General features: G+C 50.0%; 1 protein-coding gene across 1 annotated transcript in view; it reads left to right on the forward strand.

The window, feature by feature from the left end:
• Window positions 1-11,802, forward strand: part of LOC119391059 (monocarboxylate transporter 9-like) — a 30,998-nt gene extending 19,196 nt beyond the window's left edge. Inside the window, exon 5 of the mRNA XM_049415474.1 lies at window positions 11,568-11,802. Within this exon, the coding sequence (XP_049271431.1) occupies window positions 11,568-11,761 (194 nt within the window). The 3' untranslated portion in view covers window positions 11,762-11,802. The remainder of the gene's footprint in view (window positions 1-11,567) is intronic.
• The last annotated feature ends 4,413 nt before the right edge of the window (window positions 11,803-16,215 follow it).

The following is a 16,215-nucleotide window of genomic DNA, read 5'->3' on the forward strand; positions in this document are numbered from 1 at the left end:
GGAAGCGCAAGCGTGGTCTGAAGTATTGCGGTTTAGTGGCCAGCCACAACAGTGCAGACAAGGCACACGATTCACGTGTTAAACTGTATCGGTTCCCGGGCGTGTCGCACGAGAATAAAGGCGGCAAGCGTGGATAGCTGACAGCGCTGTCTCGCCTTCTATTTTGGCTGTCTGAGTTCATCGCTTTCGTTCGTTCCGACTACCTGAATCGGTAAGTAACGGGGCGCATGCAAGCGCTACAGTAATGATTACTCGCTGTCTTCTCTGTTAAAGTCCAGTTACGGTTGTAGGTGAAGCAACTTTGTGTTTTGATTCCCCGTGCTCGTGAGACCTACCCGTCGTTGTTGAACGTTCACATTCGCGTTATACCGTTAGCTTTGCGCGGTTGGTTGAATTCAACTGAACTCCGCACATTGTCAGAAGTTCGCCGCCTGCATTTCACGCGTCGGGAAGGCTGCTTTATCACGCCGGAATGGACGTCTGTGCATTTTCAGCAAGCTTTGACATCGTTCTGCCGGTTTGCTTTGTTTTTGTCACTTTATTGGGGTGATATATATTTAAGCCGCTAAATATAACTGGCACTTCATACATGCTTTGCAATTGCAACCTTGAATTAACCACCTTCTGACTTTGTGCGATTTTCTAGCCGCGTTCACGCAACAGGTTTTATACGCCTGTCAAGTCGGTATCATAAAAAGAGACTGCAAGCATGACGCGAGAGCCGAAAAAACGAGGCGAGCAGTTCATCTTGCTTCACAGTGGTTGAAGCTCAGCTAGCTGCCTCGCGTCTTAATCGGCGGGTGATTCTCCAGCGGCACGGAGGACTTGACTCTAACCTTCTCAGGAAGCAGTGCCATGGCCGTATAATCTTTTTTTCGCACGCCCCAAACGTTTGTTCACGAAAGTATACGGCTGCTACTGTAAGCATGCCATATCAAAACAACAATCATATGATTCGTAGTCCACGCCGCAGAACATCGATAGCGTGTACGGCTTCATTTCGGAGTGCATGTGGACCATTATTCATCTTTAACGTGACAGAATGAGACTTACCTCGAGGTATATGTCCTACACGGTGTAATCGCGACTTGGAAAATGCATTTCGCTTTGAGTCGGGTGTGGTTGTCGTCGATCGTCTGCTCTTCACCGTTAACGTGATTGACGAGCTTTCCTCATTTTATCAAGTTCGCTTTGCGGAAGTGCCAGTCAAGCTTGAAGATCCTTTTGAAGCCGCACTGCACGCGGTACATTGTGAGACGCCGCAAGTGCACCGCGAGAGCTCTGCACGTGCACGGAAGCGAGCGGCAACGCGGTGGCGAGAAGGGAAAGCGCTCGCTGATCACGCCCCAGTTTCTCTTTTTCTGCCAGAGATGGCGCTGCCTGTCAAGAGCAGCAGCGCCACTAAGCGTTGCTTGGGAAGCCTATGGCGACCGCGGCGGCAGCGCCAGGCTTCTTTGTCTGGTGCAAGCCATGCGTCAGCCTCCCGGCGCGCGGGCACGCGTCCGGGCATGCCTCGACATGCTCACATGCTCACGCCGCCAAGCTAGCTTACGTCACTGTGCAACGCCGTTCCTCATTGGCCGCCAGTGACAACCCCCTTCCCCCTTGAGCTCGCTTCTGTCTGGCGCGGGCTTGCCCGCGTCAGATGCTCTCAGGCTAGCACGAGAGGTTGACGCGCTGCTCTAGCAGGCGGCTTCTCGTTCGTGTGCTCGACTGCTACCCTTTGTGTGATAGTTGTAGCACCGCTGGCAAGCGTACTCGATCGGTCTTGCGGAGATCCCTTTACGGCCTGCAAGCCCGTGACTGTCGTACTGTGCTGCATCTTGGGTTAATAAACCAGTTGTTGTTGTTACCCTGCCTCGTGCGTGGTTTCTGCGCCGTGTCGGAGAGAACGACGAACCCGGCCGCAGCGTCGTCGCACGCAGCGGCAGTGGAGAACGTCGCGTCCCTACACGGTCGCGCTCGTAGGTAAGCCTAGTGCAAACCTATCTCCACATAACTGGCGCCCAACTTGGTTTCGGCATGGCTTCAGAGCAGACCCCCTCGAGGCGCTCGTTCCTGCTCGATCCCGTGGCGACGGACTTCTCGTTCGATGCGGACGACGCCGGCAGCACGAGGTAAGCTCGCCTTAGCGGCCCTCGGCTCTCGGCCACCGGGAGAGATCCCGTCTTTGGGGCCTCCTTTGGTGATGACCGCTCGAATGTGGACTACAGTCCTAGCCTAGCCAGTATCGGGTTTTCTCAGCTGTTCGAGACACGCGGAGTACGTGCTTTCGGGCCCCTCCAATGCGTCGTCTCCGCTCGCTGGCCTTTCTTTGTTAGCAGCACAGCTGAGTGATTAACCCGCCGCACCGGAGCGTCCCTACTTGGCCACATGGTGCTGGCATTCACACGCTCGCTGTCCCATCGTTGTCACGAGCGTGAAGGGTTGACAGTGTCGTCCGCGAGCCAGCTCGCATAGGCAACACCGTCGCCGCGTTTGCCGACGATCATTTTCCTCATGCGCGCCTTGGCGACGCTTTCGCCAAATGTGAGCCACCGTGCTCCGTTGTCGATTCGTTTGCCTGTCGCATGAGGCTTCATGCATCCGTCGGGGCGGAAACCCTTCTTCTCTGTGCCGTTTATTGGCCCCTTTGGGTCTGGCGTGCATGGCGGAGATACAGGCGCACGACCCTCGAACGGCGGCGCCTGCCTCGGAGATATAAGCGCTGCACACAACTGCGGCAAGGCTCCAGGCAAAACATTGCCTTCCATCTCGCGAGCAGCACCGCTGTTTCGTGCGGCGCGCTTCGCAGTTGGTTGTGCGCTGGGAGAATCGCGCGCGCCGACAGCGCTTTGTGCATCTCCCTGGTCTTTCGCTGCCCGGTTCTCGGTCGCGTCTTTCTCGCGCGCACGGGTATCGTGAATGACTTCCCAAGCGGTGGCTACAGGGTCGTCCCTTTCGGCGCCCTACAACCATTTGCAACCCTCGTAGTGGCTACCGCTGCCTTTAAGCACGGCACGCCACTCGAGATTTCGCTCGCCGGTAGCTTGACTGCTATGTCAACATAGTGCCATTGGTGGAGGAAACGGACCCCATGGCGCTCGTCTGGCTTAAGCGCTTGCGGGAGCCCTCGGGCCGCCTCGCGCGCTTGGCGTTGACTTTGCAGCGGTACAACTTCGTTGTGCGCTTCCGGAAAGGGAGTTCAAACGTCGTGGTTCACGCCTTGCCGCGTGCCCCCGTTTCGGTGCGACACTTGTGTTCTCCACTCCCGAGAGCAATCGCATCGAGTAGACTCCGGGGCCTCTGGCTCCAATGGGTCGAAAGGCGCGAACCCCGACGGCGAAGTGACTTTTCGAGTCGGTCGCCTCGGGTGAGCACGTCACTTCAGCCGGTATCCTGTTAAGCAGAGAAGAGATACCAAAGGTACAGCAGTGCGATCCGTTTTGGGCTCCAAGAGCCGTGCTCCCAAGGAGCGGGCGCGTATTGACAGTCTGGTATTGCTGTCGGCGCCGTGTGCCGTTTACGCAGTCTGGTATTGCTGCGGGCACGTTGGATTCGCATCTGTTTGTCGCCGGCGGAGTTCTCCTGCGCTCCACATCCCACCAGAGGAAGCTCCCCAGGAGTCTTTTAAGGTGGGGGTACCCCGCAGTCTAAGGAAAGCTACCCTCGGCTATTTCCACGACTCGCGGTTGGCCGGACAGGCGAGGGGCCGTAAGACTTTCTAAAAGTTGTGCCGCTCTGCTACCTGGCCAGGCATAAACGTGACGCTCTTCACTCCTCGTGTGACAATGCGTGCAGTCTCGTGCGGGCAAGCCCCCCGGGCTCATGCAGCTGCCCTCAAACCCTTTCGTCGCCCGCAGCAGCGACTTGGGAGGGGGGGAGGCGGTCACACAACCGCAGGAAAGCCGGGAGAAGGCTGGCTCCAAGCCACGCCATCGGTACAACCTGCGGAAACGCACCTAAGCGACCTTTCTCCCACTGACAGGTAGCTGGACTTTATTCCATACCATGACAGTGAACGGAGAATAACCGCTAAGGTGCGGCGGCACGCGTCTGGAAGTGGTAGAAGGCTCTCGTGGCCGAAAATACCTTCTTACGTGTTGTCCAAGCCATAACCTGGCAAGCGCCCCCTTTGTTGGGCAGCACTGTCAGGCAGGCACCCTTTTTGGCAAGCCGGCTATGCCGGGGACATTTCTGTCCACTCCTGCATCGCCCTGTCGTCTCCCTGCGCCTACCTTGCCACCAGCCTGTTCCAGACCTGATGGCCTGCTGTTCCCTGGTCGTCCCAGCTGTGGCCTGCTGCCTGCCTTCTGCCCTGCGGCCACCTCCATCCTGCCTTACCCACCTGGCAGCTTCGGCAGCCGCCCTCGGCGGCTGGTCCGCCCACTCAAGCTTTGGCCCAGGCCCGAGCGTGGTCGCTCCGGCTTCCGTTCCTGGCTGCCTGCTGTTCCTGTGTGGCCTCCCGCCCCAGCGACTTTCGGCGGTTGGCTGCCGCACGCAACTGGCAGCCACGCCTCGTACGTTCCCGGCTGCCAACCTCTCCAGTCCGGCGAACTTCAAGCGGGCTGGCTGCCCGCCCTTGTGCAGTCTTCCCCGTTCCTCCTGGGCTGTGGACCTTCTTACGGCAGTGGGCTCCCCCCTTGTGGTGGAACTTTCGGTGGAACTTTTGTGTGGTTATGGACGACCTATGGACTTGTACCTTTGGGAAGACGACGCCCCCCTGTTGGACTTTGCCCCGTTGGCCAGCCCCCTTGCGGCTGAGCTGACCTTGCCACTTGGCCTCGGACAGCCTCTTTCACAGGCTGGCCTCGGTCTTTAGGAGGGGGGAATGTGGGAATCGAGCGCGTCCTTCCCTTTGGCGCCTCGTTCCCCAGCTAGCGCGCGTGTTGGCCCCGCGCGGCTCGAGCGCCGGGAACCGCCGTTAATCGGCGGTATGGCGACCGCGGCGGCAGCGCCAGGCTTCTTTGTCTGGTGCAAGCCATGCGTCAGCCTCCCGGCGCGCGGGCACGCGTCCGGGCATGCCTCGACATGCTCACATGCTCACGCCGCCAAGCTAGCTTACGTCACTGTGCAACGCCGTTCCTCATTGGCCGCCAGTGACAACCCCCTTCCCCCTTGAGCTCGCTTCTGTCTGGCGCGGGCTTGCCCGCGTCAGATGCTCTCAGGCTAGCACGAGAGGTTGACGCGCTGCTCTAGCAGGCGGCTTCTCGTTCGTGTGCTCGACTGCTACCCTTTGTGTGATAGTTGTAGCACCGCTGGCAAGCGTACTCGATCGGTCTTGCGGAGATCCCTTTACGGCCTGCAAGCCCGTGACTGTCGTACTGTGCTGCATCTTGGGTTAATAAACCCGTTGTTGTTGTTACCCTGCCTCGTGCGTGGTTTCTGCGCCGTGTCGGAGAAAACGACGAACCCGGCCGCAGCGGCGTCGCACGCAGCGGCAGTGGAGAACGTCGCGTCCCTACACGGTCGCGCTCGTAGGTAAGCCTAGTGCAAACCTATCTCCACAACCCAAACGAGTAACTTTAGCGATAACACTAGCTTCACTAGCTGGCTTGACAAGGGCAGACAAGTCGGAGCTGGGTATGGTAGCGTCAACGTCGTAGATGACGCCGGCGACGATGTTGGAGCCCATAGGGATGTAGGAGCGGACGTTGATTCCATCCAGCTCTGTGACGTTGCGTAGTACGTTCAGAGCGGCAGTATGCGAAACATCAATCGCCATGACATTCTTACGCGGGTTCACTCTGATGTCGATGATTTCATTTGGCACCAGTCTCTCGAGCAGAGCCGAAACAGATTGCCTGTTGAGGCGCTTCATGTTGCCGTTGGGGACAGCAGGAATGAAGATGATGATGTTGGCCTCGGGCCTTCGCGGCGCTTCTTCATTTTGTACGTTCGGGGATGAAGAGGGCCTGGTGTTGCGCCTCTTCGCCTTTCGGCTTAATACAAGTTCGAAGTCGTCATCAGATGACCCCTCACCTGTCTGTGAGTGGACATCCTCGCTGTCATAGTCGCAGTAAGGGCCCGTCCGCTTCCTGGACGCGGCCGCCGCTGACGCCGCAGGACTTGGCAGGTATCCGAACTGGTCCGCGATCATCGCCGATGGGCACAGTATAGTAGCCTTCACGGGTTGCACATATTATTGCGCAAAAAAGGCAAGAGCTACTCGAACAGCGTTCCGCTAAGCAGACACTTCGTCGTCGTCATTCGGTTTCAGGTTCGGCTTAAAACAGTATTTAGGACCTAAGGCTAGGGTTTTGCAGTCACTATCATCTAAGGCAGCTCCTCCAAGGACTAGAAAGTTATTTTGCGGTGAAACAGTAGAAATTTTCTTCCTCTTACATGGTTGAAGTTCTCGAAGTTTTACCCTCCATATGAATTCCGCATGCTGGTTAGCTACCCTCATCCAGTCGGCGTACATCTGCTTCTGGCGGCGATCGTCACGCGAAGTCGAGCAACGGACCTTGAGGCATTCCTGGTAAAATCTCACTTGACGCCATGATTCCGCGGTCAATATGGCACATATCCTCCTGGCATGTCCGGTAGATGGTTGCAGAAAGCCGCACAAAAGTTGAACTTCAACTGGGCAAACTCTATTCTTAGAAAACCATCAAAAAGTTCTAGCACGGACCAAGCAAATAGCAATTAAAGAAGCCAAAGAGTCTTTGTGACCTTAGCTCCCGCAGCTTGACCCAATTTGTGAGACCAGCTTTGTCTATCCTGTTTTCGTACTTAGTCAATGGGAATAGTGGTGAGAAGCAGCGCATGATCGCTGCCTCGGTGTCCTTCCGATTGACCGAGCCAGAATGATGTTCAAATTAAAATATAAGCCATGGAGTATTTGTGCTCAAAGGGACACCCGTGAAGTTTTCCTTAATCGGTTTGCCGTGGTTACCGAGTGCGGCATTATTTTGTGATAGGAAATGGCGTTCACGGCTGCGCTTGTATGTCGATTCAACCTGTCCCTTGACGTTTCTAAAGGTATACGTTATATTGACAGAGGAATATTTTAACTAATTCACACTATTCAAGGATCCAAACGTGGAATCATTATTTTTAGAAAACGAATGATATAGACTATTTTACGGGTGGGTAACGGTGCCGCCATATTGGACCTTGCCGTTTTGTATTTTGAACAACTAAACGAGCAGTTCTACAGTGAACGCATACGCATTAAGATAGTTGGGTTGGTGCATTCGACGTTTCATGACCTTGTTAATTCACGTCACGATGTACAACAGTGAGGAAACATTCATTCAACAGGTAAACGTGGAGGCGCCCATGTGTCTGACGTAAAAGCGTGCATGTGCCCGTGATGACTGTATCATGTGGCTACGAATGTCCGCCGCTAAAGCTAATGCTTAATAGAACTTTTTGTTGGGCTAGTTGGTACATGCTTACTGAAAAACCAAAAAGACGCGTACCATCAAGGAAAAAAGTAAGGCCCTTTCTGTCCTGTCCTTACTTTTTTCCTTGATGGTACGCGTCTTTTTGGTTTTTCAGTAAGCTAATGCTGCCTTTGATGCAGGTGTTAGAGTAAAAATCACGGTGATACGATACGAAGTGTAGTACATGCTGGAAACCTAGCCTTAAAATTTTGGTGTTTGAATTCGTGAGCATTGTAATGTCCGGCGTATCTTTCCGCCTGTGGCAGGTTCGGCCTGATGCGGTGTCGGTCAGGCTCGGCCTAAGCAAGGGGAATAGTGAAGTATTAGCGCATCAGCAATCATTCTCGTCTTTCGTTGGAGCGCTCCAAAGTGAGCACAGCCGCTGCGGCAATGGACAGTCGCAGCGCGTTCATGAAAGCGAAACAACTGCCACATCACGTTCAACGACGCTGATGAGCAATTTCACACAAAAAATCAGATTTTATGCTTTGCCTTAACGAGATGCGTGCCATAATCTTGAGTGCTTCTTGCATATGTGCCAATGATACAACTACGCTCTACGGCCGATGTGCTCGAAATGCGCCCGTACTGTAGCTGTTCGCATAATTAGCAATTGCTAACTTGCCGACATAAAAAACTGGCACAGAGATACTAAGAGTTAGATTATTGGAGTAGCGCAGAGCCAGTTTCATACATAGTAAATTGCTCTGCCGATCTTTCAGTCACTGTCAGAGTTGGCGAAGAATCCTCCTTTGCGTACCGCTTTCATCATTCTTCGCAACAAGTTTCTCTTGAGGATTGTACGGAATACTTCATATCAGAACAAGCGTTGAACTCTTGTGCGAACAGATCTTTATTGTTTTTTTTTAAATGCGAAGCATTTCTTAGCGAACTTCTGCGACTTTGAGCGTATCTATCTATCTATCTATATATCTATCTATCTATCTATCTATCTATCTATCTATCTATCTATCTATCTATCTATCTATCTATCTATCTATCTATCTATCTATCTATCTATCTATCTATCTATCTATCTATCTATCTATCTATCTATCTATCTATCTATCTAGCCGCCTACGACTTTGCGCTCTCCTGGCCGTTTCGTTAATCGGATGTATACCAAAATTGGCGTGTCATAACATGGCCTTATTACGAACATAAATGACAGGTCATATCATGAAACTCATGACACGCATGTCATGAACAGCATGATTTACATTCCATGGCCTCTGGGCTCTTGCGGCCGTTCCGTTAAATTCATATATACCAAAATTGGTACGGCGTGACATGAGTTCATGACAAACATAATGACAGGTCCTAACATGCAAATCATGACGCGCATGTCATGTGCAGCATGATTTACATGACAAGGTCTCGGGGCGCTCGCGGCCGTTTAAATGAAGGGATACATACGAAAACTGGTATGACGAGACATTTCTGTATGGCGAACATAACTGACACGTGGTAACATGAAAATCATGATATGCATGTCATGTATGACATGATTTACATGCCACGCTCATGGCGCACTCGCGGCCGTTTTGCTAGATTGATGTACACCAAAATTCGTATTGTGCGATGTGACTTTATGAAGAACATGAATAACAGGTGGTAGCATGAAAATCATGACATCCATGACATGTATGTTATGATTTACATGCCACGCTCGTGGTGCATTCGCGTCCCTTTCGCTTGCGTGATATACACCAAAATTGGTGTTACGCGACACGACTGTATGACGAACGTGAGACGTGGTAACATGAAAATCATGACATGCAAGTCATGTACGACCTGATTTACATGCCACGCTCATGATGCGCTAGCGGCCGTTTCACTAGATTGATATACACCAGAATTGGTATCGCGCGATGTGACTGTATGAAGAACATAAATAACAGTTGGTAAGATGAAAACCATGACATGCATGTCATGTATGTCATTATTTAATTGCCACGCTCATGATGCATTCGCGGCCGCTTCGCTAGCTCGATGTAACCAAAACTCGTATTGCGCGAAAGGACTGTATGACGAAGGTAAATGAGACGTGGTAACATGAAAATCATGACACGCATGACATGCACGACATGATTTACATGTCATGCTCATGACGCACTCGTGCCGTTTCGCTTGCTTGACATACACCAAAATTGGTATTGCGCGACGCGACTGCATGACGAACGTAAATGAGAGGTGGTAACATGGAAATCATGACATGCAGGTTATGTATGTCATGCTTTACATGCCGCGCTCATGGTGCATTCCCGGCCGTTTCGCTAGATTGATATGTACCAAAATTGGTATTGCGCGATGTGACTGTATGAAGAACATGAATAACAGGTGGTAACATGAAAACTATGACATGCATGCCATGTATGTCATGACTTGCATGCCACGCTCATGGTGCATTCGCGGCCGTTTCGATAGCTTGATATACACCAAAACTGGTATTGCGCGATGTGACTGTATGATGAACATTAGTGACAGGTGGTAACATGAAAAACCATAATATGCATGTCATGTATGGCATGATTTACATGCTCTACTCATGGTGCACTCGCGGCCGTTTCGCTCCTTTGATATACACCAAGATTGCTATTGCGCGATATGACTGTATGACGAACTTAAATGAGAGGTCTTAACAGGCGAATCATGTTATGCATGTCATGTACGGTATGATTTACATGCCACTGTCATGGTGCGCTTCCGGCCGCTTTGTTAACGTGATATATACCAAAATTAGTATGGCATGACACGAGTGCGTGATGAACATAAGCGACAGGTCATACATTTATATACCAGAATATGCGTTTCATTGGCATGGTGTACACTAGATTGTGCATGCATGCGTGCATGGCAAACATGCGATATATGGTGGACTAGATGCCATGGCATGAATGATATGATTTGGCTCAAAGAGAAACAAGGCGATGTATGCAGCTCTATGCTGGCTGCTTCGCATTACATCGATTCCCACAATACGTGGGATCTGCCGAATTTTTTTTGACCATTTGCTTGCTCTATTGCAAGCGTCTGTTCTCATGGTTAAGGCTTTTTCTTTCATTGTGTTACTTTTGTGTTACCGCCACCCTGTTGTTCGAGTAATTTTCGACACCTTCGGTATGTGCCTTTAAAACAGCTAAAATGTACGCATTTGGAAAGGAGAACAGTCGAGCACCTTTGTATTATTTAGTAGCAAAAATGCACCGACGATTACGATACTGCCTAATGCGAATTCTGAGCGCAGTTTCGTGTTGGGGCAACTCGAACTGTGCTTGAAGTTTTGGCTATCCGCAGTTGTAGCAATGTAAAATACGTTACATATTGCCGCAGAAACTGCCAGCGCTCGAGTGCTACGCACACCACTCTGCGCCTTGCAGGCGTCTCGAATCAAGAGAAACGGCGACAGCCCCGTTACGACAAGCGAAGCCAGCCGCTTGTGTTCGTCCTGTACTTCTTCTTTGTCCTCGTTTGTTTCCGCGCTCTGCTACCAGCCAGCCACAGTGCACGTGCCAGGCCTGCATGCGCACGAGCTCCGACCAAGGGGCCAGCGCGCGTGAGGGAGGAAGAAAGCGTAAAGCAATGAAAGTGCTCCAGCGTTTTTTTGAAGACACTAATATTTGCGATGGCTACTGAGTTTCTTCAGCTTGTAGGACTATATATATATGTATATATATATTTTTTTCTTATTTATTTTGTTATCCTAAAAACTAAGTAGAAAGGGGTAGAAAGAAACAACTCCTTCATTTATTTTCTGTTTCAATAAAAAAAGCGAGGTTAGAGGCCAGTGGCTCGCGCTCGCTCCGCGGTTCGCACTCCGCGTTCGATTTATTTCGTATTCATTTGCTCTATCGGTTACGCCACCGACGCCAATGGCGACGGCGCTCAACGCAGGAGCGGGCGCCTAAGAGCTGCGCTCTAAAAAACTAAGTACAAGTTCGAAAGCCAGAGACAGCTTCACGTTGGCTGAAAGACAACAAAAGCACGTCGTAAATAAGAATGTAAATCCCAAAAATCAAAACTCTCACGTTGCAACGTAAACGTCACCTGAATGCAGCGAATAGGCAGAAACAACAGAAGCAAGCGCAGAGCACTCTTTCAGACGTGCCGTCATGAGCAATGCACTTGCACTTGCCGATTGGTTTCGGTGTCACTTACGTGTCCTTGCCGTCACGTTTTTTCTTTCCTCACGCTCAGGTTTCTTCCGAGACAGCTACGGATCGTATGACGGCCTTTTTCGTTTGATGGGATGCATGGTGCTGTGCTCTTTCCTGCTCACCGCTGCACTCTGGATACAGGACCGGCGGAAGACGTCCACGCCACCGACCGAAGCATCCAAGGACGCCATTGGTGATCTTGACTCCCCTCCGCCTGCCGACGAGCACTCGTAGGGCACTGTGATTGCGCAGAAATAAGGACTTGAACTGCATAGGGCGTGTTCCCTCCTTAATTACAAGCGCATGCAAACGCTGTGACTCGAGCTCCATAAGCGGATGCGGGCTGGTAAGCGGCAACGAACGTCACCACAGATGCCATTGAAATCAAGAAGGTTAAAAACATTTGCTGGAGTGGCGATTATTACGCAATAGTGAAGCCGTGCCCACGAAAAGATGGCGGCTGTGCCCGCCATCTTAGTAGGTGCACGATAAACCATCGGCTTTTGGCGAAGGAAGCGAGCGTTTTCCTCGCACGCCAGAGGAGCTTAATATGGCAAAGTTTACGGGTCTGATACTGCTCCAAGTGTGTCTTTGTGTTACTAGTTTTCCTAAATAAGCCTCAAAGTCATGTCAGATTTTATTGGAGATCAATCGCCATTACTCCTTTCGAGATGTTACTTTTGTCGGCAACAACGATTATTTATTTTATAATTAACGTAGTATTTACACTGACAGATCTCAGCCATTTGATCTCTAAGTAGGCACCACCGGAAAAGAGCATGTTTCCGAGCTCATTTGTGGGCAAAAGCTGGCTTCACCTTTGCTGGCAAGGTGTTGCGAGAGCTGCCACTCCAGAATTTTTTTTTAAACCTCCTTGATTGAAATGCAGGTTTGAACGCACCTTACCCCGTACATCATTGAGGGCTAACATAGTTCCTGTAATATATAACGCATTAGAACCCCGGGTTTTACAATGGCAGTGAAACTGCGCGTATGCGCGGATTAAATGAAGGTGTCCCCATTTCTGATCCCACATAAGGGTACATGCGCGCTAAGAAGAAAAAAAAAAAGCATAGAGATGGCCTGTTGCTCTTTTAACTGTGGATCAGTTTAAGGGAACTTCGTCATCTCTTGTCTCGCGTTGTGGACATGCAGCGTCTCATGTCACGTGTTGGCGTCACGCGGGTCCCACTTTTGATACACATAAGCCGAATAGGCTGCACGTTCGGAACGACAGCGCTTGCTTGCCCGTGAACGCCGGCGTCGCCGAGGGGCTGATTCGTCTGTCCGAGCCAGCGAAGCGACAGCGAAACGCCAGCGCGGTAGTTACACACAAATCTATGGAATAGAGAGGCGGAGGCGAAACGCCAGCGCCAGGAGTTAGACGCACCGCGCTCGGAGCAGCAAACAGTAGAAAAACAGTAGAAAGGAGACCATAGAACAGAAAATAGGCAATCGCAAAACAAATCAGATAATCCCAAGAAAAGAGAGAAAGAGAGACTCAAGTTTTGAGAACCAAAAAAGGATAAAAAATACCAAATAATCGCACGAAAAGAACAGAAAAAAAGCACAAAAGAGCAGACGAACACGACATAAACAGAAGGGAAACACAGGCGAATCAACGCGCCGCAGTTCGCACGGCTTTCACTTGGGGTGGAAGTGGCTTGGAGTTTTGATGAGCCCTAACCTGCCACATGTAACAGTCCTTTCATAGATACGCGTTAACTATCCTTCAGGAAGGCGCGCCCCCCACGACTCTATGAACACAGCATAATTACCTCCAAAAGAGTGTCAACGTGTATGTTTATAGAATAATATATGCGGCGGCAACTCCGAACTCCCCAGAGAGAGCAACAGGTAACCTTCTCGCTTTTTTTTCGTCTTGTACGCGGAACATCAGGTTGTCTTTCGTCTTGTTCCGCGTAAGTGTACGTGGAACATGGGGTTGCAACACGTTCTAGCACAAACAGGAAATCGTCCATCAAGTTATCTGCTGCTTTCGCGCTTCGTCCGGCGAGACGAGTAGGCTTATAATCTTCGTTTATGACACGTCTTCCCACAATGTTTGATTATTTATTACCTCTTGTGATTCGTGTTCCAAATAAATGTTTCATTTATGATGCCGTCTCTTTGGTGAGCTTTATGTTTGACAAAAAATTGCCTGATGGCAGAGAACCAAAGCATAAGCTAAAGGCTGTATCAGCCTGAAAGGGGTTCTCTTCGGGAGACAGTTGGACAGACTCGAGACATTGCAGCGTTTAAAAGACAATACAGAAATATTAGCTTTGATAAGGACAAGCAAAATGCATCATTGTGTAAAAAATTTAGTGAAAGTAAGAACATGTATATAATAAAGAAACTAAAATAAAAATAATCTTTAAGTGTGTCGAAGAAGAACATGTGTGTTTTGATTACTTTAGAAACTGGGATTAACAATAAACCTGCTTTTCGCCAGGAGTAGAAAAGAAACATGTAAAGGATGTGTTACGTGAACATGTGAATTTTATGTGGGATGAGAAAAATTACAGCAGATATTATGCAATCTGTACTATGCTGTATAACACTGTGGAATTAGCGAAAATAACGCGCGCAAGAGGAGGCAGACAAGAACAGTGCTGCCTCGTATTTCAGGGGTCATCTTTATTAGGCGCTCACCTGACATTTTTGTAACGGAACACCAACAAAAGCAACAGTCTTTCCTACTGACTGAAGAAAATGTACACTCGTCAACAACAAAAAAGAAGAAGGCAATGAAACAGAATTCTGTTGATTTATTTTGTAGTTGGTGAGTATACGTTTTCTTCAGCTATGTTTTTTCCTCCCCAGAAACCCAAGACTTTAGCATTTCCTACTGATGACATTCAAAAAAAAAAAAAAAAATCAGGTAGGTGGAATGTCATGGCATCAATATCCGGTTGACACTATCAGCTTTCGCAACCATTTAAATGGATGAAACAAAGAATGAAATTATATGTATGTTTATGGGACGGCAGTTCTTTAGCGTGGGTTTTTAAGCAGTGGAGCTGTCTAAGTTTGCGCTAGGTCTGGCGGCGTTCGGAGAAACTGCGCCATTCATTGCTGAGCGATGACATCATCCATCCGCCTAGGAACGCGTTGGAGGAAGGTAAGGTGGGCAAGAGCGGAAGAGAAATGGAGAGGAGGAGGACAAGAAATAAATACAACTAAATAAACTTTCTTCGCGAGGCGGGATTTGAACCTGGGTAGCCACAATCCGAAGGCGAGTGTCGTCACCACTCGGCTATCCAGGCTTTTTTTCCCTTGGTCATATTTCTTTATATTTAATGCGTATTGAAAAACTCACATTGTCCCGTATGCATCCGCCTCAGTCAAATCGAAAGCGAAAGCCATCATCTTCTTTATCTTCGAAGTCCGTCTATTGAAGCCCCCGCGCCCCACTCCGAAAGCTTTCTGCAACCAACGTGGTTTTGCAAAGCCTCCAGGATCGGAGGCATTCAAAGCTTTCTGCATCTCACCTTGTTTTGCGCTGCCTCCAGGATCTGCCGACATTTGATCTCGTGTGGGGCGTCACAAATTTTGGCGATCTGTGACATCATGATGACGTCATATGGTGACCTCATCACGTGAAGAATGTTTGCATCGCTCGCGTTTACGCCGCCGACGTGGGACGCCGGTCAATTTTCGCGTTTGATGAAGCATCTAATGCTTTCGCCTTAAGAAACAGCACACGCAGTATCACATAGAGTTACGATGTCGCAGTTGCATAGCAGCAACAAGTGTACAAGCGCTGCTAAGAACGAAACCCGAAGGCTAACCTAAAGTCCCATATTGCAGGGAGTGTGCTTCATAATGTGTTGCACAGGAACGGTGGTGAGGCTAGGTACCTCACCAAGATGGGGCACCAGTCCAATCTAATGTCAAGTTCGTCGCACACGTCCTTTAAGTGAATAGCCATTCTGCTGAAATGGGCGTGTGAAGAGACTGTCGGTTCAGCGTTACGGTCTTGTATACGCGTCTTCCACAAACTGTGCATAACAGGAAGGAAAAACATATCTGAAGACACATCATCAAGAGATGTTGGCATAAGATATCGAACAGTGTACGACTTAATTGCAAAATCTTTCTGCAGAGTGCGCTGAAGGGCAAACCAGAATAGAGTCACTGGAAAAACTGTCAGAGTATCGCATCTGCTTTCCGCGCGCCGCCGCCGACGCGATTGGCTTACTCGCATCACGTGACCTCTCGCCGCCATATCCCTTCCAAGCGCTTTGAGTGCAGGCGCGTTGAATGCAGAGCGCGGACAGACATTTAGCAGTACCACGGTCCCTAGAAGTACTTCGTCGCTTTTTTAAACGCGCCATGCAAGATGCCAGAGAGTAGCTCACCAGTAACCGAACGTTGCTGGTGAGCTACTCCGGGAATTTTGTATATTTTTGCATTCCGTGTGGGAAACATTAACGTCAAAGAGCGTCGTTGTACGTGGCTGCATAGTTGGCCGCGAAGTGAATTCGCCCCCCTCGAAGAACACTCCTTCCTGCAGTGAACTACACAAACTTTGCTGGAAAAGCTCTCATGAAACCGGATACTTCACCTTTTCGGTTCGCTATGTTCAGCGATATTGAAAACTACATACTACATACCTTTCTGTTTGCTCGGCTGTTTATATCTCGATCTGTTGAACAGATTGTGCATGCATTTCGAGTTATAAG

This window comes from Rhipicephalus sanguineus, chromosome 4, assembly GCF_013339695.2.
Source record: "Rhipicephalus sanguineus isolate Rsan-2018 chromosome 4, BIME_Rsan_1.4, whole genome shotgun sequence".
Lineage (NCBI taxonomy): Eukaryota > Metazoa > Arthropoda > Arachnida > Ixodida > Ixodidae > Rhipicephalus > Rhipicephalus sanguineus.